This window comes from Ranitomeya imitator, chromosome 7 (assembly GCF_032444005.1).
Source record: "Ranitomeya imitator isolate aRanImi1 chromosome 7, aRanImi1.pri, whole genome shotgun sequence".
Lineage (NCBI taxonomy): Eukaryota > Metazoa > Chordata > Amphibia > Anura > Dendrobatidae > Ranitomeya > Ranitomeya imitator.
Window position 1 is genome coordinate 224,885,573 of NC_091288.1, and position 19,872 is coordinate 224,905,444.

Sequence of the window (19,872 nt, forward strand, 5' to 3'; positions counted from 1 at the left end):
ATGACTGGCTGTGTGCTACTAGCGATGATGATGACTGGCTGTGTGCTACTAGCGATGATGATGACTGGCTGTGTGCCACTAGCGATGATGATGACTGGCTGTGTGCTACTAGCGATGATGATGACTGGCCGTGTGCTACTAGCGATGATGATGACTGGCTGTGTGCCACTAGCGATGATGATGACTGGCTGTGTGCTACTAGCGATGATGATGACTGGCTGTGTGCCACTAGCGATGATGATGACTGGCCGTGTGCAGCTAGCGATGATGATGACTGGCCGTGTGCAGCTGGCGATGATGATGACTGGCTGTGTGCCACTAGCGATGATGATGACTGGCCGTGTGCTACTAGCGATGATGATGACTGGCTGTGTGCTACTAGCGATGATGATGACTGGCTGTGTGCTACTAGCGATGATGATGACTGGCTGTGTGCTACTAGCGATGATGATGACTGGCTGTGTGCCACTAGCGATGATGATGACTGGCTGTGTGCTACTAGCGATGATGATGACTGGCTGTGTGCCACTAGCGATGATGATGACTGGCTGTGTGCTACTAGCGATGATGATGACTGGCCGTGTGCTACTAGCGATGATGATGACTGGCTGTGTGCCACTAGCGATGATGATGACTGGCCGTGTGCAGCTGGCGATGATGATGACTGGCTGTGTGCTACTAGCGATGATGATGACTGGCCGTGTGCTACTAGCGATGATGATGACTGGCTGTGTGCCACTAGCGATGATGATGACTGGCCGTGTGCAGCTGGCGATGATGATGACTGGCTGTGTGCCACTAGCGATGATGATGACTGGCCGTGTGCTACTAGCGATGATGATGACTGGCTGTGTGCCACTAGCGATGATGATGACTGGCTGTGTGCCACTAGCGATGATGATGACTGGCTGTGTGCCACTAGCGATGATGATGACTGGCCGTGTGCAGCTGGCGATGATGATGACTGGCTGTGTGCCACTAGCGATGATGATGACTGGCCGTGTGCAGCTGGCGATGATGATGACTGGCCGTGTGCCACTAGCGATGATGATGACTGGCTGTGTGCCACTAGCGATGATGATGACTGGCCGTGTGCTACTAGCGATGATGATGACTGGCTGTGTGCCACTAGCGATGATGATGACTGGCCGTGTGCTACTAGCGATGATGATGACTGGCTGTGTGCTACTAGCGATGATGATGACTGGCTGTGTGCAGCTAGCGATGATGATGACTGGCCGTGTGCCACTAGCGATGATGATGACTGGCCGTGTGCTACTAGCGATGATGATGACTGGCTGTGTGCAGCTGGCGATGATGATGACTGGCTGTGTGCAGCTGGCGATGATGATGACTGGCCGTGTGCTACTAGCGATGATGATGACTGGCTGTGTGCTACTAGCGATGATGATGACTGGCCGTGTGCAGCTGGCGATGATGATGACTGGCTGTATCAATGACACCACCTCCTTCACAAGCCAGGTGACATTAGAGAAGGGGTGAGGAGATGATTTATGTGATCTAAGTATTGTATTACAGTACTTGAGTACTGTGGGGGCCATTACTGTTTCCAGCCCATCTAGCAGTTGCCACAATTGCTAAATGGGTGGTCTGACCCTTTGTGAGGGGCAGATTGGCAGACGCGGTACTGAATAAGGTGCGCGTCTCTGACTGGGGAGCACACAGAGGGAGCTGCACGAAAAGGATGTCCGTGCCAGTTCCCCCCTAGCATCACTCCCCCCTTAGTGATGCACTAATTGGAAGACCCCCAGCCGGCCAGTGGTCACTAGAGGGGAGGGGTCCTACGGCCACTCCTACAGGGGTTAAATCCTGGTGTCCGGCCGAGAACTTTCTCTTTCACTCTCGGCAGGACACCTGGAAGCCTCAGGGATTTCTATATGTTAGCTGCCTCAAGTTTACCTGTGGCATGGCTGCAGACACGGGTACATATATAGTAATATATATAGACAATGCTGTTCTATTATGTACTGCAGGGCTGTTATGCCATGGATTACTGCCCGATTATTCATAGCAGACATGTGTATATAGATATACATACATATATGCATACTGCCATAGGGTTTATATATGGGACTGGGGATATTTATAGATACTGTAGTAAGTTGGTGTATGGCGATGAGGTAGACGTTTTGCAGATGAGTGCATGGTGAGTATATGGGATTCTTCAATATAATGCATGACAAGGATGTATATACTGCAATTTAGTCCAGGGATATACCCCATTACAGGCATGGTGCTTGTATGGATACTGTTTTATATAACCTCCCCAAAACAACATGGATATTATTGACTATTAAGGGTTTGATATATATAACGGATGTATCACAAGTACTACTAGGGCAGACTATCCGGTATATGGGTCCTGGATAATGTATTTTGATACTATTATATTATTTATATACTGCCATTAATTTCATGGTGCAAAGGGGTTACATCAATATCACACTCTATTAATATCCTTATGCATTATTATTATATATCATAGACACTGGGTATAATATATGATGGTATATACATATTGCTGGAGGATTCATGGCGGATTTATCGGTATTACATTATATGTAGATATATATATATATGTGTATATGCATGTGTATATATGTATATGGATATATAGGTATATGCTTTTGTATAGTACGGGTGTCGGACCTACAGATATTTTGCATTATTCATTGCTGATATATCAGATAACTCAGTATAGGGTATGGCATATAGTCATGTATATACTACAACCATCTTAACACCATTACAGTGAGACGCCATTACCATGTGTCCCAAAGGAAGGAGGGGGGAGGCCTGTACTTCCAGTAGTGTGATGCCTATTACAACAGAGGGGTGAGGCCCTGAGGGGAACATGCCAGTTCCACTGGGAAGATATTCACTTCACCTATATATACGTTGTACCCCTGATGTTAGCTGCACCTCAGTATATATATAGATGGCTGTACCCCGGCATATATTATTATTATTATTATTTGTTTTATTTATTTATATAACCCCCATTAATTCCATGGTGCTGTACATTCGCTGGCACCCTCTAGGGCTATCAGCCGGGGAGAACAATCCCCCGCGGCTTCCAGCCACAACAACCACACAGTCGCTGAAGACAGAGCCATTAATCCGCCACTATGTGGTTGTAATCGGGCTCCAACGCACGATAATCAGTGCATCGGCCAGCACATCGGCCAGTCCCTCGCTGTAGCGGGAGTCAGAGTTTCCCCGTCCTGTGAAATCACCCCGTCAACATTTGCGGGGGTTCCTTCAGGATCGGAGTACACTCGTCCAGAGTCACACAGCGGTGAGTGTGCCAAGGGTGGCAAGGAAATGTTACAAGAAATGGAGCTAACCTCAGCGGTAAAGGAGTTAATCCTGCAATTATCACACTCTGGTGGGAAAGTGGTGAACAATACAAGACCACAGTCCGCTAACCTACACAAGGATGCCTTCTTCTGCGGGATCAGCCCGCTAGGCGCTCATATCGATCAGGAAACTAGACAGAAGATATGGAGCAACGATTATATTGATATATGGTCGCTGTTATCAGCGGACCAATAGGGGGAGATCAAGAATTGCTTTAACCAAGAATAATTGGCTCCAGGCCTTCTCAGTATTGGGCTGTATTATGGGCCAGAAGCATCCGGAACGCTGCTCTGAAATGTTTATATATCAGGACATGATATATAGTTCGTACATATACGGCGGTTCAACCTGGCGTCGGTACGACGAGGAGTTCCGCAGGCGTCTGGCCCTACAGCCCAATCTAGGCTGGGGGGTGAAAGCGACAGATGTGTGGTTGCGTCTGATGTTGTCCCAAAAGCAGCCCCCTTTTCGGCCACGACCACTAATTACTCCGCAGCCGCAGGTCAGAACTCAGTGGTCGTGCGAAAACCCGGGGCCTGCTGGCTATTCAACGAGGGAAACTGTCGATTCCACGTGTTATGCAAATTCAGACATGATTGCTCCGCTTGCGGGGGGGACACCCAGCCCTTTTCAGTCGCTCCCCTTCAAAAACATGGAAATATCACCGTTAGGCATTATACCAAAAAAGGAACCCGGTAAATACTGCTGAATTCATCATTTATCTCACCCAAAGGGCGATTCGGTTAACGACGCAATTTCCCCAGAAGAAGCTTCTGTCTCGTATGCGTCTTTCGATAAGGCGGTAGAATTAGTCCGGGCAGCCGGACCCGACGCCCTGCTAGCCAAATCCGACATAGAATCGGCATTCCGTTTACTACCCTTACACCCCGAATGTTTCCACCTTCTGGGCTGCAAAGTGGACCAATACTATTACTTCGACAGGTGCCTCCCAATGGGATGTTCCATCTCATGTCACTATTTCGAGCTATTCAGCATCTTCCTAGATTGGGTAGTTCGGTACGAGACGGGCAATAAATCCCTAATCTACTACCTCGACGATTTCCTGTTCGTCGGCCCCAGAAATTCTAAACTCTGCTATGACCTACTAGAAAAATTCAAATCTATCTCACTCAAATTCGGCGTGCCCTTGTCACCGGAGAAAACGGAGGGTCCATGTAATGTATTGCCTTTCTTGGGCATTGAAATAGATACCAACATGATGGTGTTCCGCTTACCAGAGGGTAAAATACAAAAAACCCTGCAAACGTTGAAAGGCTTCCGCGAAGTTAACAAGGTAACCCTACAGCAAATACAGGCGTTATTGGGTCTTCTGACGTTTGCCTGCCGTGTAATGCCTGTCGGCAGAGCTTTCTCGCGCAGACTATCTCTGGTTACAAAAGGCGCTTCTCAGCCCGGCCATAGAATTAGACTCACTCGTTTGCTAAAAGCAGATCTGCTAGTATGGCAGACGTTCCTACAATCGTACAACGGTCACACGTGCGTCATGGCTAGTGAGATCGCAAGCGGGGATTTAGGGCTGACAATAGGGTGGAACAAAAAAGAGGGTTTTGCAGCAATCTATAAAAACCAATGGTGCAAATCTGGTTGGCCAGAGAAATGGACGGCAACAAAGTGGGGGCAAGACCCAGCCCTATGGGAATTGTTTGCGGTAGTAGCAGCGATGGAGATATGGGCCGATCAGTTGAGGAACATGAACATTCGTTTCCAAACAAAAATGCGAAAAACAGCGAAGAGTTTAAATCACATGTCTTCTTCATCCCTGCCCATACTCGCTCTCTTGCGCCGGCTAGCGCTGATATGCCTTGATAACAATATTTGGTGTAGAGCCACCGTGGTGGTGGAGGTCGACGATAATACCATTAACCCATTGTTATTTTACAATTGGCAGGCTTTCAGAATCCAGCAGCCCAACGCGCAACCCCGGGGTATTCTGTCCACTGTCCCTGTGGGATACAGTGGCCAATCATTGATGCCCTTAATCCGGGCCTCCGTTTCGCCAGCTACCTGGCAGGTGTATGGTAAGGCTTGGGAGGAGTGGTGCTCACTAATTCAGGGTAGGCCAGTCGATGAATGCGACGGAGCACGAAGCGCGGTGACAACTGATTTTCTACTACGGTTGAGGGAAGGTGGGGCGTCGGGCACCTCGGCACAACGGAAGTTATCGGGGCTAGCATTTTTCTTTCAATTATTGGGATGGGTAGATGTAACTAAGTCCTTCTGCATAAGACAGGCCATAAAAGGTTGGAAAAGGCTTCAGCCAAGCCAAGAATGTCGCCGCCCCATTTCACTGAGACTATTGCAGGACCTGATTGCGATATCCCCGTCGGTCTGCTTATCACAATATGAGGCGGCCCTCATATCAGCAGCTTTTGCGACCGTCTTTTTCGGAGCACTGCGTATCAGCGAATTGCTACCGTGGTCAAAAAACGCGTCGGAAGGAGGCCTAATTAATGAGGACATAGTTATATGCAGCGACGCCCTGCGCATCAGGGTTAGAAAATCCAAATGCGATCCCACCGGTAGGGGCACATGGGTCCTGGTTAACTCCACTGATGGCCCAGCTTGCCCGCTAAAAATGGTTAGAATATACGCCATGATAAGACACGCTGGTAGATTTTTCTTCACTCATACAGACGGGTCCCCTCTGACCAAGTACCAATTCCAGGCGATGTTCAAGCTATGCTTGGAAAAAACTGGCACAAATCCAAAAGAGTATGGGACACATTCGTTCCGGATAGGGGGCGGCCCCCTAAAAGCTAGGGCAGGAGTGTCAGAGGACGAAGTGCAGAGAATGGGTTGTCGGAAGTCCGCATGCTTCGCCAGATACATAAGACCTGACTTGCTTAATTAACATGTGTTGTCTCTTACAGGGGTTGAAGTTTGGGTTGTAGGAGATTCCTACGTTTACTGGGCCGAAAAGAGGGCCAAACTGCGGCCAGGAGGAACAAATCTTTACCTCCCGGGCATAAAAGTTAAGTGGAGGGGTGTCAGAGGCCTCCAGTGGAAACAGGTGTTCAAGGAGATGGTTGGCATAGCAAGGATGGCGGAACACCCGGTGATAATGGTGGTACACGCGGGTGGCAATGACCTCGGCAAACAAAAGGTGGCCGAATTGTACAAATGGGTGACAACGGATATGGAAAGGTTCAGCTGTCTATTCAGGAACATAATACTGGTGTGGTCGAATATAACACCACGGGCCGTTTGGTGAGGAGCAAGAGATAAAAAGCCATAGAGCGGACAAGGAGCAAATTCAATGCTCGGATGGGAAAATATGTGAGAGGAAGAGGCGGTATCGTGATCCTTCACCGCCCGCTACAAGGGGATAACACGCCACAATTAAGACCGGACGGAGTTCACCTAACGGACATTGGCCTCAATATTTTTTTGTTGGGTTTACAGGATGGGGTTGAACAGGCCCTAACATTGATGGGTGGGGTCGGAGTCCCGCGTAGGTAATACACGGGATCCTCCGTGGCGGAAGAAGCGGAGGAGGGCAAAGGTCGTAACCGCTCGTTGGGCCAATTCCCCTGTCGATCACGGACAGGAGCTCGGCGCGAGCCGCTCGTTACGATATGTAATTGCCTTTCTCTGATTATTTAATTAATAAACTGACCGACCTGTTCAACCCACCTAGGACTGTGTGTGTTTCATTACGGGAGTGATGGGAGGGGGGAAGGCACTGGTTACGACACCCAGGTCTCCACAGTCTGGCAGACGCGGTACTGAATAAGGTGCGCGTCTCTGACTGGGGAGCACACAGAGGGAGCTGCACGAAAAGGATGTCCGTGCCAGTTCCCCCCTAGCATCACTCCCCCCTTAGTGATGCACTAATTGGAAGACCCCCAGCCGGCCAGTGGGCACTAGAGGGGAGGGGTCCTACGGCCACTCCTACAGGGGTTAAATCCTGGTGTCCGGCCGGGAACTTTCTCTTTCACTCTCGGCGGACACCTGGAAGCTTTTGTCCCACCCACCCTCCCTTTTAAAGGCTAATGATGAAACTAACCCGCAGGATAATGTAAATGTGTAATTAAATGTGTGAATTATGTTGTAATATTTATAAAAAAAAAAAAAAAATGTATTTACATACGTATGTTGATATAACTAACCCTGGTAGCCTTTATTAAGTCACAGTGGAAGAAGCGGAGGAGGGCAAAGGTCGTAACCGCTCGTTGGGCCAATTCCCCTGTCGATCACGGACAGGAGCTCGGCGCGAGCCGCTCGTTACGATATGTAATTGCCTTTCTCTGATTATTTAATTAATAAACTGTGACCGACCTGTTCAACCCACCTAGGACTGTGTGTGTTTCATTACGGGAGTGATGGGAGGGGGGAAGGCACTGGTTACGACACCCAGGTCTCCACAGTCATCACCACCTTGCCCACCATGCATTCAGATCTCACATATCACATACCATATGTCCATGGGCCCTGACCCCCTCCGAGTTGCTGATATCCACCTACCGAGGCAAGAGAGAAATGGCAGAGAAGTGGGGTAAAGAGTAGTTAGGATTGATGAGGTGCATGATAGGTATGATTGGTGGGGTACAGGGTAGGTGTGATTAGTGGGGTACAGGGTGCTTGTGAGTGGTAGGGTACACACCAGGCATGATTGGTGAAACACAGGGTGGGTGTCATCGGTGAGTTAATGGGTAGATGTGTGATTGGGAATATTGGGTAGATATGATTGGTGGGTGCCACATATGTAGTGTCTGCCATGCAAAGTCGAGCCCGGGGTAATAACCAACACCTACCTTCTACAGGAGATGAAGGGGTCACATCCTCTGTGGACACATAAGGAAGATATCAGTGTAAGGAAGAATGTGAGGTCAAGTGGTGAAATCAGAGGTCAATATTTGAGGACAGAGAAGAAAGGAGATGGGTACAATACAGACGAGCAGGTGATGCAGAGGTAGCATCACCCCGACTATGGTTACTAATGGCCTATGGAAGGAGAAAGCTATAAGGGTGGATAGAGATCAGAGCGATGTCAGGGGGTGAGGGCAGAGAGACGTCGGGGGGTGAGGGCAGAGAGAAGTCGGGGGATGAGTGCAGAGAGAAGTCAGGGGGTGAGTGCAGAGAGAAGTCAGGGGGTGAGGGCAGAGAGAAGTCAGGGGGTGAGTGCAGAGAGAAGTCAGGGGGTGAGTGCAGAGAGAAGTCAGGGGGTGAGGGCAGAGAGAAGTCAGGGGGTGAGTGCAGAGCGAAGTCGGGGGGTGAGGGCAGAGAGAAGTCGGGGGGTGAGTGCAGAGAGAAGTCGGGGGGTGAGGGCAGAGAGAAGTCAGGGGGTGAGTGCAGAGAGAAGTCAGGGGGTGAGTGCAGAGAGATGTCGAGGTGAGTGCAGAGAGAAGTCGGGGGTGAGGGCAGAGAGAAGTCAGGGGGTGAGGGCAGAGAGAAATCGGGGGGTGAGGGCAGAGAGAAGTCAGAGGATGAGGGCAGAGAGACGTCAGGGGGTGAGGGCAGAGAGAAGTCAGAGGATGAGGGCAGAGAGACGTCAGGGGGTGAGTGCAGAGAGAAGTCAGGGGGTGAGGGCAGACTGAAGTCGGGGGGGCAGGATTGACAGAGATCGGGGGGATGATGGAGAGAGGTCTCTAAACCAAAGAGAATAGAAGAAGTTGGGCAGTAGAGTCAGTGTATGTAGAAGGACAGAAATCTGCAGACATTGCTGGGAGACTCTGTGCGTCAGAGCTGTGTTATGGTCTGGTGGCCTAGGTGCAGCATGAGACGTACTCTGGAGAAGGTGGTACCTGTACTGACCGCAGACCCTGAACTTAACACCGCTACTAGAAGCAGCCGTGGGTTGTACCTAACTCTCCCTAGACACCTCGACACAGCCTAAGAACTAAATACCCCTAAAGATAGAAACAGGAAAACTATCTTGCCTCAGAGAAAATCCCCAAAGGATAGACAGCCCCCCACAAATATTGACTGTGAGAGGAGAGGGAAATAACATATGCAGACTGAAATCAGGATTTAGCAAAGGAGGCCTTACTAGCTAAAAAGAAAGTATAGGACAGAGTACTATGCGGTCAGTATTAAAACACTAGAAAATATCCACCACAGAAAATACAAAATCTCCACATCTGACTAAAGACATGGAGGGTATATCTGCATCTCCAGCGACACAGCTTGGCTGAATAAATCCTTACACAGACCAAGCTGGACAGGACAAAACATATAAATGCACAGAACTATAAGGCCCACAGCATGTGGACAGCAAAAACAAAGCCAGAACTTATCTTTGATGAAATGAACAGCAAATACAGGAGAGACCAGGCAGGATGTGAATCCTCCAAAAACAATGGACAACTGACACTGACTAAAGAAACAAGCAAGACTAAATAGCCCAGTCCAAAGCACTAAGTGGACACACCTGATGAATGCTGCGATCCAAAGACAGCAGCACTACCACTCATAACCACCGGAGGGAGCCCAAGAGCAGAATTCACAACAGAGCTGACATTACCTTCTATTACGCTTGGTGACACCGGCTGAGAGGAATATGGGATCTGTCCGGCTCCAGCTGCAAGAGAAGGCACAATGTGGTCAGAGCCAGACTCTAATCCCAGCGATAAAGACAAATCTGCAGATCATTGGCGTCTGCGGTGAATAACCACAGATATCAGATTAAATGCATCTATCAATGGTTTGTTTCTATAAGTGGCCAAATAGCTGAAAGCTCATTCAACCACTATTCCTTCTCCATAAAAACCCAAACATGAATGCTCAGGTCAACTCTCTGGGGAGACCTAAAAGCAAGACACTGCCAGACCCATGTGTCCTCCACCAGACTCCTCTGACCCCTATTCCAGACCTTTCTGTCCTCCTTCTACAAACCTTTTTTGTCCTCAAGACCAGTCTGTCCCCTCCTCCAGTTCTGTCCTCCTCTTTAAGGTTCCACTGTCCTCTCCTCAAGATTACTCTGTCCCCTCCACCAGACTGCTCTGCTGTCCATCCCCTCCTTCAGACCACTCTGTCCTCCAGACATTTCTGTTCTCCTCCTACTACAAATCTTTCTATTCTCCTCCTCTTCCAGAATACACTGTCCCTCCTTCAGACTACTGTATCTCTTCCACCACGCTCCTCTGTTCTTCCCTCCAGGTACGGACTGGGGCTGAAATTCAGCCCTGGCATTTGAAACCAAACAGGCCCATGTTGTCCCCGTTCCCAAGAACCAGATGGAATATATTACTAGTATTACCCTGGATGGAGGAAAGAAAGATTTACTACAAGACCAATATTTCAAATGATACCGGTGGCCTGCTGGGGTAAGTGACGGAGTCAGTGACCTTGTGCTTTGTCACAACTGTTAACAGTATGGGTGTCCTGAGAACATCGATTCTGTTAACAATGTAGCAGACAAGGCAGCCCACAACCAGACAGGCCCTTCTGGCATTTGCCAGAATTGCCCAATGGCCAGTCCGGCCCTTCACAGACATTTGTCCTCCACCATGCTCCTCTATCCTACACTTCATTCCTCTCTCTCCAACCAAGCTCCTATGTTATTCACCACACTCCTCTGTCCTCCACAACTCTCCTCTGTCCTCTTCCACCATGCTCCTGTCTCCCACCACACCTGTCTGTCTCCCGAATACGTTCCTCTGTCCTCCACCATGCTCCTCTTTCTCCCATCACACTCTTCTGTACTCCTGTATATTCCTCTGTCCCCCCACCACTCTTACGTATCCTCCACCATGCTCCACTGTCTCCCACCACACTCTACTGTCTCCCACCACGCTTCACTGTCCCCACCACTCATGTATCCTCCACCACGATCCACTGTCTCCCAACATGCTCTACTGTCTCCCACCACGCTCCACTGTCCCCACTACTCTTATGTCTCCTCCACCATGCTCTACTGTCTCCCACCTCTCTCCACTGTCTCCCACCTCTCTCCACTGTCCTCCACCACACTCTACTGTCCCCCAGAACCCTCCACTGTCCCCACTACTCTTATGTATCCTCCACCATGCTCTACTGTCTCCCAGCACGCTCCACTGTCCCCCAGCACGCTCCACTGTCCCCCAGAACACTCTACTGTCCCCCAGCACTCTTATGTATGTAACACCCGAGGGTCCTGGTTGTCACAGTGGCATTGCTTTTCTCACGGGGAGAGTGATGTCACGCTTGGAAACAAGGGAAGATCTCTTCTATCAGGTAACCACAAAGCACACAACATGTTCACACTCCGGGCCAGAAGGGGGAGCTCTGAACCTGGTTTTCAGGGGAACTCCCCTACTGATATATTCTGGCTTGGAGGGAAAGCAGTCAGTTGGTACAGGGAGACCAAGAGAGAAGGAAGTCTGTCAGAGGGACAGAGCAGAGTGAGAGAGAAGACCTGACAGCAGACTGGAGCAGTCTGAGGCCGGAAGGAGAGTTGAAGAAAGCAAGAGAGAAGTTTGTCACGGAACTTCAGCTGAGGCGGAGCTGGTACGATAGGACAATAGCTGAGCAGTTGTGGGTCTGCAGCTTCTGGCGGAAAGAGGAAAGAAGAGAGACATGTGAGAGGCCGTGCAGCCACGAGTCTGCATCTCCTGGAGAGAGAGAGTACGGAAGGTACAGTTGTGGCCAAAAGTATTGACACCCCTGCAATTCTGTCATATAATACTCAGTTTCTTCCTGAAAATGATTGCAAACACAAATTCTTTGGTATTATTATCTTCATTTAATTTGTCTTAAATGAAAAAAAATTAAAGAGAATGAAGCAAAAAGCAAAACATTGATCATTTCACACAAAACTCCAAAAATGGGCCAGACAAAAGTATTGGCACCCTCAGCCTAATACTTGGTTGCACAACCTTTAGCCAAAATAACTGCGACCAACCGCTTCCGGTAACCATCAATGAGTTTCTTATGATGCTCTGCTGGAATTTTAGACCATTCTTCTTTGGCAAACTGCTCCAGGTCCCTGATATTTGAAGGGTGCCTTCTCCAAACTGCCATTTTTACATCTCTCCACAGGTGATCTATGGGATTCAGGTCTGGACTCATTGCTGGCCACCTTAGAAGTCTCCAGTGCTTTCTCTCAAACCATTTTCTAGTGCTTTTTGAAGTGTGTTTTTAGGGTCATTGTCCTGCTGGAAGACCCATGACCTCTGAAGGAGACCCAGCTTTCTCACACTGGGCCCTACATTAGGCTGCAAAATTTGTTGGTAGTCTTCAGACGTCATAATGCCATGCACACGGTCAAGCAGTCCAGTGCCAGAGGCAGCAAAGCAACCCCAAAACATCAGAGAACCTCCGCCATGTTTGACTGTAGGGACCGTGTTCTTTTCTTTGAATGCCTCTTTTTTTCTCCTGTAAACTCTATGTTGATGCCTTTGCCCAAAAAGCTCTACTTTTGTCTCATCTGACCAGAGAACATTCTTCCAAAACGTTTTAGGCAAGTTTTGGCAAACTCCAGCCTGGCTTTTTTATGTCTCGGGGTAAGAAGTGGGGTCTACCCAGGTCTCCTACCATACAGTCCCTTTTCATTCAGACGCCGACGGATAGTACGGGTTGACACTGTTGTACCCTCGGACTGCAGGGCAGCTTGAACTTGTTTGGATGTTAGTCGAGGTTCTTTATCCAACATCCGCACAGTCTTGCATTGAAATCTCTTGTCAATTTTTCTTTTCCGTCCACATCTAGGGAGGTTAGCCACAGTGCCATGGGCTTTACACTTCTTGATGACACTGCGCACAATAAACACAGGAACATTCAGGTCTTTGGAGATGGACTTGTAGCCTTGAGATTGCTCATGCTTCCTCACAATTTGGTTTTTCAAGTCCTCAGACAGTTCTTTGGTCTTCTTTCTTTTCTCCATGCTCAATGTGGTCACACAAGGACACAGGACAGAGGTTGAGTCAACTTTAATCCATGTCAACTGGCTGCAAGTGTGATTTAGTTATTGCCAACACCTGTTAGGTGCCACAGGTAAGTTACAGGTGCTGTTAATTACACTAATTACAGAAGTATCACATGATTTTTCTAACAGTGCCAATACTTTTGTCCACCCCCTTTTTTATGTTTGGTGTGGAATTATATCCAATTTGGCTTTAGGACAATTCTTTTTGTGTTTTTTTATTGAAGACAAATTAAATGACGATAATAATACCACAGAATTTGTGATTGCAATCATTTTCAGGAAGAAACTGAGTATTATCTGACAGAATTGCAGGGGTGTCAATACTTTTGCCCACAACTGTAAAACAGTGTTTAGTGAGCATGCAGGAGAGTGAAGCACATAAGAATGACACTAGGGGAGGACAGCACCTTATGGGCTATCTCCCTGTAGAGTGCAGATCCCCAGTAGCCGGAAGACCGAGGTTGTGTCAGACTCTAGGAGGCACAGCAGAAATCGGCAGGACAGCTGGATTATTACATGTAACCTGTCCGCTCTAATACCCAGGAGACACAGTGACACATAGAGCCTGGGTCGTGATAGAGACCCTATGAAAAGGCTCAAGTCACCTGTCATACGGGTTTGTGTCCCACCTTTATGGAGGACAGAGAGAACTGTGAGGACCTTGATTGAAGCCACAGGCAGCAAGGGACTACATCAAAGCCCTGGTAGGAAGGCTTCTAACTCCACCTGGTAAAGGGGACTCTGAATTCGCTTCCAAGCTGGCCGGACCCTGCCTGCCCTGTGATCAGGTGCCCTGGACTGTGGTTGCCTGAAGATTTCAGTAAACCAGGTAAAGAGACTGCAAACCTGTGTCCTCCATTTCTTGATACACTACCCACCATCACCAGCTACACACCAGGAGCCCTGGGGACATACTTCACCTGTGGGAAGTTATACCATCTTAGCTGCCATATTATCACCCCAGAGGACCCTTTTAAGCAGCGTCGGTCCCCACTGACTGAACACCACAGGTGGCGTCACAAGCACAAACTTTATTCATAAAACCCCTTAAAGACTTTCCCCTTTACTTGGGCACCCAGGGCCAAGGACCGGATTGCAGTCACCGTGACGTCCCCTTTGGGTACCGGACCCAGCGCCAAGTACCCCACGGCCCTGACGGGCGACTCATGTATCCTCCAGCACGCTCCACTGTCCCCCACCACACTCCACTGTCCCCCACCACGCTCCACTGTCCCCCACCATGCTCCACTGTCCCCCACCACGCTCCACTGTCTATATATTGGTATATTGTAAGTGGTATGTCCTGACGAAGGGGTTCTCTGAACCCTGAAACGCGTTGAATAAACCACGTTGAACCTTTACTATTCCTGGAATTCTTCTGGCGGCAGCACGATGATGATCCTCTTCTCCTACTAAGTGTCCACTGTCCGACACCACGCTCTACGTCTCTCCCTGTGCTCCACTGTCCCCCACAACACTCCCCTTCTTTTCCTATATATACAATTCTCCTTTGACCTGACATGTAAAAGACATGGACTAAACATCTGAAGGGTCTTGCTAAAATTGGCCATTTAGTTGAGATTAGTGTATGGCCACCTTAACATCCAGGAACCCAGGCTCAGCAGATACTAAAACCTGGAGCAATAAGTCTCTATAACAGATTTAATATTCTCCACGTCTGTGCAGCTCATATATGTGAACTATGTCCTTGCGTCCCTTTCCCGCCGCCCCTTCAGTTCCCTGCAGAGGATCTTGGCCTTATGGACTCCTCACCATATTTGCTGCTGGCTGGATCTGGATACGCTGCCTGAGAGCCATAGGGGGACTTCACTCCTGCAGGAGGAAACATATTCAACTCATGAGAAATACAAGCAGAATGCCCATGACACCAAGTCTACAAGCAGCGACAGCTCCTCACCAGACTTGGCATCATAGCCGAGAGAATCTGCAGCCAAAGGTTGGGATCTGTAGGGAAGCTTCCCAAAACTGCCTGCAAGGGAGAAAGGAAGATGCCACCAAGTTATTCAGACTAGGAGGGTAAGTGTAGGATCAATAAGGGCGTGAGAGGGGAAAAGAGGCAGGGCACACAGGGGAAGACGGAAAAGATGAAGAAGATACAGAGAAAGGAGTCAAAGAGGAAGGGAAAGAGACACAGAAGAGGGAAGGAAGGCACAGAGGAAGGAAAGGACGTATACAGGAAGGGAATTAGACATAGCGGAAAGGAAGAGGATACACAAAGAAGGAGACACGGAAGAACCCATATAGGATAGGAGGAAGGAAACAAAAACATTGGGGAAGAGAAGGAAACAGAGCAAGAGAAGGAAAGAAATAGAAGGAGACAGAGCAAATGAAGGAGAGTAAGAGAAGGAAACATACAGAAAGAGAAGGAAAAACAGATGAAGGGAAGGAGACAAAGGGAAAGGGAAGGAAACAAATAGAAAGGGAATGAGACACAGAAAGAGAATTACACACATATAGGAAGGGGAGTAAAGGAGACACAGAAAGGAGACACAAGAAGAGGAGGAGACAGGGGTGAAGGAGGAGACAATGGAGAAGGAGGAGACAGGGGGTGAAGGAGGAGACACTGGAGAAGGAGACATGAGGAGGATATAAAGAGGAGGTGTCACGATTCATGGGGAGGATACCTTTATCATCCCCACCACTCACACCAATTTGTTATGAACCGGAGTTGTTTGGTTGCCCCTGGTTCTTTCTGAAGGGGATTTATCTATATCCCACTTCCCAGTTCCGGTTTGGAACCTGCAGCTCTCTGGCACCCCCCTGACCCTCAGGTCAGTCAGGGTACTGCACCTAGGATAATTAGTTGCTAGAAAGGCTGCCTGCTATGTACTGGCTATTGGGCACGCTGCAGCGAGGGCGATATAACTACTCCCACTCAGGCGGGAACAATAATTATCAACACCGCCGGTCGCTGCAAAGACTCCTAATTGCACAGGACAAATTATGCGGACACCAGCTCTGATTTCTTAATTATTAACGGGTCCGGAGCCAACCCAGATTAGTAGCGTAATTCACTTCAGAGGACGCGACCGTACGTTATAGAGCAAGAAGAGACAAGCTACTAATTTTATATTTTACTCCAAAAAAGGTAGGCAGTATTTACAGAGGTATAAAAAGATATTATAAAGAAGACAAATATCATATGTACAATACAACTACAAATAAAATGGGATTAAAGTTTAAAAACACTTACATTTTGTTATGTCATATCAATTCCCGGCTGACCGTGTGCTGTGGGGGGGGAAGGATGAGCATATATCCAGATGCATCACCCCTGTCTCTCAGCAGGACCCAAGACAAAGACGCGTGAAGACTGTTGCTTCACTCAATTATTGCCTAGCCTAAAACCCAGGAACTCCCCCTGTGGTGACCTCACTTGGAGGCTGAAACCTTCCCTTAGAGTTATGGCACCCATTTTTATGCCTAGCTGGCTGTATGAATCTCGCATACGGAAGACACAAGGATCAGGATGTGCACCACGTCGGGGCGATTCTTTTAAGTGTAAACATGGCGTAATTACATGACCCGCTTACGGAGAAGCCCGCTCTTTGGACTCGTTGAGTTTAGCTTCTAGCGATTTCAGGGAGTTATAGATCCCTCAATGGACATCTGGAATATATAATTCTTATATCTCTAGCCCTGATCGGTGCCAATATATATAACCTTGTAAGAACAATAGAAGCTCAGGCTTTCTCTACCAGTTTTAACTAGTACCAGGTGGGAGGAGGGAATGAGTAGGGTAGACTTATAAATTCTTGAGGGAGGAGGGAAATGAGGGGTTTTGGATTACCCACTCAGACAGAATGGGAAGGGGGGGGGGTTGGAAAGGCCCACAGCGTGTGTCTGAAAGCCATGGAACTTTTAGGTACATACTCAAACATGGCATATTCCCATTATCGTGACAGGAGAATACACAGAAAAGGAGGAAGAGGAGACACATTGAGGAAGGGAGATACTGTAACAAGGAAACTGTTGAAGAAAGAGTGAGGGTGGGGAGAGATAACATTTTGCAAAGGTGAGGAGAGAAGAAGGAAGGAAGTAGAGCTGACCATGGGAAGGTGACTCACCGAGCTTAGACCTTTCCCCGACTGGACCCTGATAGGCGCTTAGTGGAGACTTTATTCCTGTAGAGGGAAACGTAAAGACAGCATACTATAGTGTCCATACGGGAGAGAGAGTTTAACTAAACCCCTCAGTCCTCCCACACCTCTCTGTCTTCCTCCTTCACACCCGTGTCCCCCCACAGTCATCTGTCTTCCTCCTTCACACCCCTCTGTCCCTTCACACCCCTCTGTCTTCCTCCTTCACACCAGTCTTCCTCCTTTACATCCCTCTGTCCCCCCACACCTCCATCTTCCTCCTTCACACTCCTATCTTCCTCCTTCACACCCGTCTTTCTCATTCACACCCTTGTGTCCCTCACACCCCTCTGTACCCCCCACACCCATCTTCCTCCTTCACACACCTCTGTACCTTCACACCCTGTCTTTCTCTTTCACACCCCTGTCCCCTCACACCGCTGTCTTCCTCCTTCACACTCCTGTGTCCCCTCAAACCCCTCTGTCCCCCCACACCCCTTTGTTTCCAGACACCTCTCTGTCTTCCTCCTTCACACCCCTGTCCCCCACACCCCTCTGTTCCCCCACACTCCTCTGTCTTCCTCCTTCACACCCCTCTTTCCCTCACACGCCTCTGACCCCCACACCCATCTGTAACCCCACACACCACTATCTTCCTCCTTCACACCACTTTGTCCCCCCAACATCCCTGTCTTCTTCCTCCACACCCCTCTGTCCCCCCACACTCCTGTCCCCCCACACTCCTCTGTCCCCCTCACACTCCTCTGTCTTCCTCCTTCACACCCCTCTATCCCCCCACACTCCTATGTCCCCCTCACACTCATCTGTCTTCCTCCTTTACACCCCTCTGTCCCCCCACACTCCTCTGTCCCCCTCACACTCCTCTGTCTTCCTCCTTCACACCCCTCTGTCCCCCCACACTCCTCTGTCCCCCTCACACTCCTCTGTCTTCTTCCTTCACACCCCCTGTCCCCCCTCTGTCTTCCTCCTTCCCACCTCTCTATTCCCCAACACTCATCTGTCTTCCTCCTTTACACCCCTCTGTCCCCCCACACTCCTGTCCCCCCACACTCCTCTGTCCCCCTCACACTCCTCTGTCTTCCTCCTTCACACCCCTCTGTCCCCCCACACTCCTATGTCCCCCTCACACTCATCTGTCTTCCTCCTTTACACCCCTCTGTCCCCCCACACTCCTGTCCCCCCACACTCCTCTGTCCCCCTCACACTCCTCTGTCTTCCTCCTTCACACCCCTCTGTCCCCCCACACTCCTCTGTCCCCCTCACACTCCTCTGTCTTCTTCCTTCACACCCCCTGTCCCCCCTCTGTCTTCCTCCTTCACACCTCTCTATTCCCCACACTCCCCTGCTCTCTGTTATCAGCCATTCCAGGCTGACTTGTCTCTGTTATTAGCTCACTCCATGTTGCGGCCGTTGGGCTGGCACTCACCTTTCCCATTACTTTGATAATTGGACAGACCTGAAATGACAGACAGGCTTCACTGGTGAGCGGGAATTAGGGTCACATATGATTGATGGCAATAAAGAGGGTGATGTGTAACTTACCATTAGGATAGGGCTGCTGGTAGAGACCTGGAGAAACATGAAGGGAAAGGTTACAGAGAGGGACATGGGATGATGGGGGTGATGTAGCGTGGAATGGAGAATGGTGGGGTGATGATGGGGACGATGTAACATTGAATGAAGGTGGCAGAGAGGGTGGTAGGGGCGACGTACGTGGCAGAAAGGACAGTGGGAGCAATGTAGGTGGCAGAGAGGGTGGTGGGGCGATGTAGGTGGCAGAGAGGATGGTGGGAGTGATGTAGGTGGCAGAGAGGGTGGTGGGGGCGATGTACGTGGCAGAGAGGATGGTGGGAGCGATGTAGGTGGCAGAGAGGATGGTGGGAGTGATGTAGGTGGCAGAAAGGACAGTGGGGGTGATGTAGGTGGCAGAGAGGGTGGTGGGGGCGATGTATGTGGCAGAGAGGGTGGTGGGAGCGATGTAGGTGGCAGAGAGGACTGTGGGAGTGATGTAGGTGGCAGAGAGGGTGGTGGGGGCGATGTACGTGGCAGAGGACTGTGGGAGCAATGTAGGTGGCAGAGAGGGTGGTGGGGCGATGTAGGTGGCAGAGAGGATGGTGGGAGCAATGTAGGTGGCAGAGAGGACTGTGTGGACGATGTAGGTGGCAGAGAGGATGGTGGGAGCGATGTAGGTGGCAGAGAGGACTGTGTGAACGATGTAGGTGGCAGAGAGGATGGTGGGAGCGAAGTAGGTGGCAGGGAGGATGGTGGGAGCGATGTACGTGGTGGAGAGGAGGGTGGGGGCGATGTAGGTGGCAAAAAGGATGTTAGGGGCGATGTACGTGGCAGAAAGGATGGTAGGGGCGATGTATGTGGCAGATAGGACAGTGGGAGCAATGTAGGTGGCAGAGAGGGTGGTGGGGGCGATGTAGGTGGCAGAGAGGACAGTGGGAGCAATGTAGGTGGCAGAGAGGATGGTGGGAGCGATGTAGGTGGCAGAGAGGACTG

The 19,872-nt window shown here is 49.6% G+C and overlaps 1 protein-coding gene across 3 annotated transcripts in view; it reads right to left on the reverse strand.

Moving 5' to 3' along the window:
- GREP1 (glycine rich extracellular protein 1) overlaps positions 1-19,872 on the reverse strand; it is a 73,482-nt gene that overhangs the window by 8,415 nt on the left and 45,195 nt on the right. For 2 of the 3 annotated variants that reach the window (XM_069735196.1, XM_069735195.1), the window contains 8 exons: positions 18,910-18,936; positions 18,794-18,823; positions 17,335-17,391; positions 15,165-15,236; positions 15,020-15,079; positions 9,866-9,922; positions 8,157-8,186; positions 7,818-7,862 (listed from right to left, as the gene is read on the reverse strand). In XM_069735196.1, the coding sequence (XP_069591297.1) occupies positions 7,818-7,862; positions 8,157-8,186; positions 9,866-9,922; positions 15,020-15,079; positions 15,165-15,236; positions 17,335-17,391; positions 18,794-18,823; positions 18,910-18,936 (378 nt within the window). The remainder of the gene's footprint in view (positions 1-7,817; positions 7,863-8,156; positions 8,187-9,865; positions 9,923-15,019; positions 15,080-15,164; positions 15,237-17,334; positions 17,392-18,793; positions 18,824-18,909; positions 18,937-19,872) is intronic. The other variant, XM_069735197.1, reaches the window with a different exon arrangement.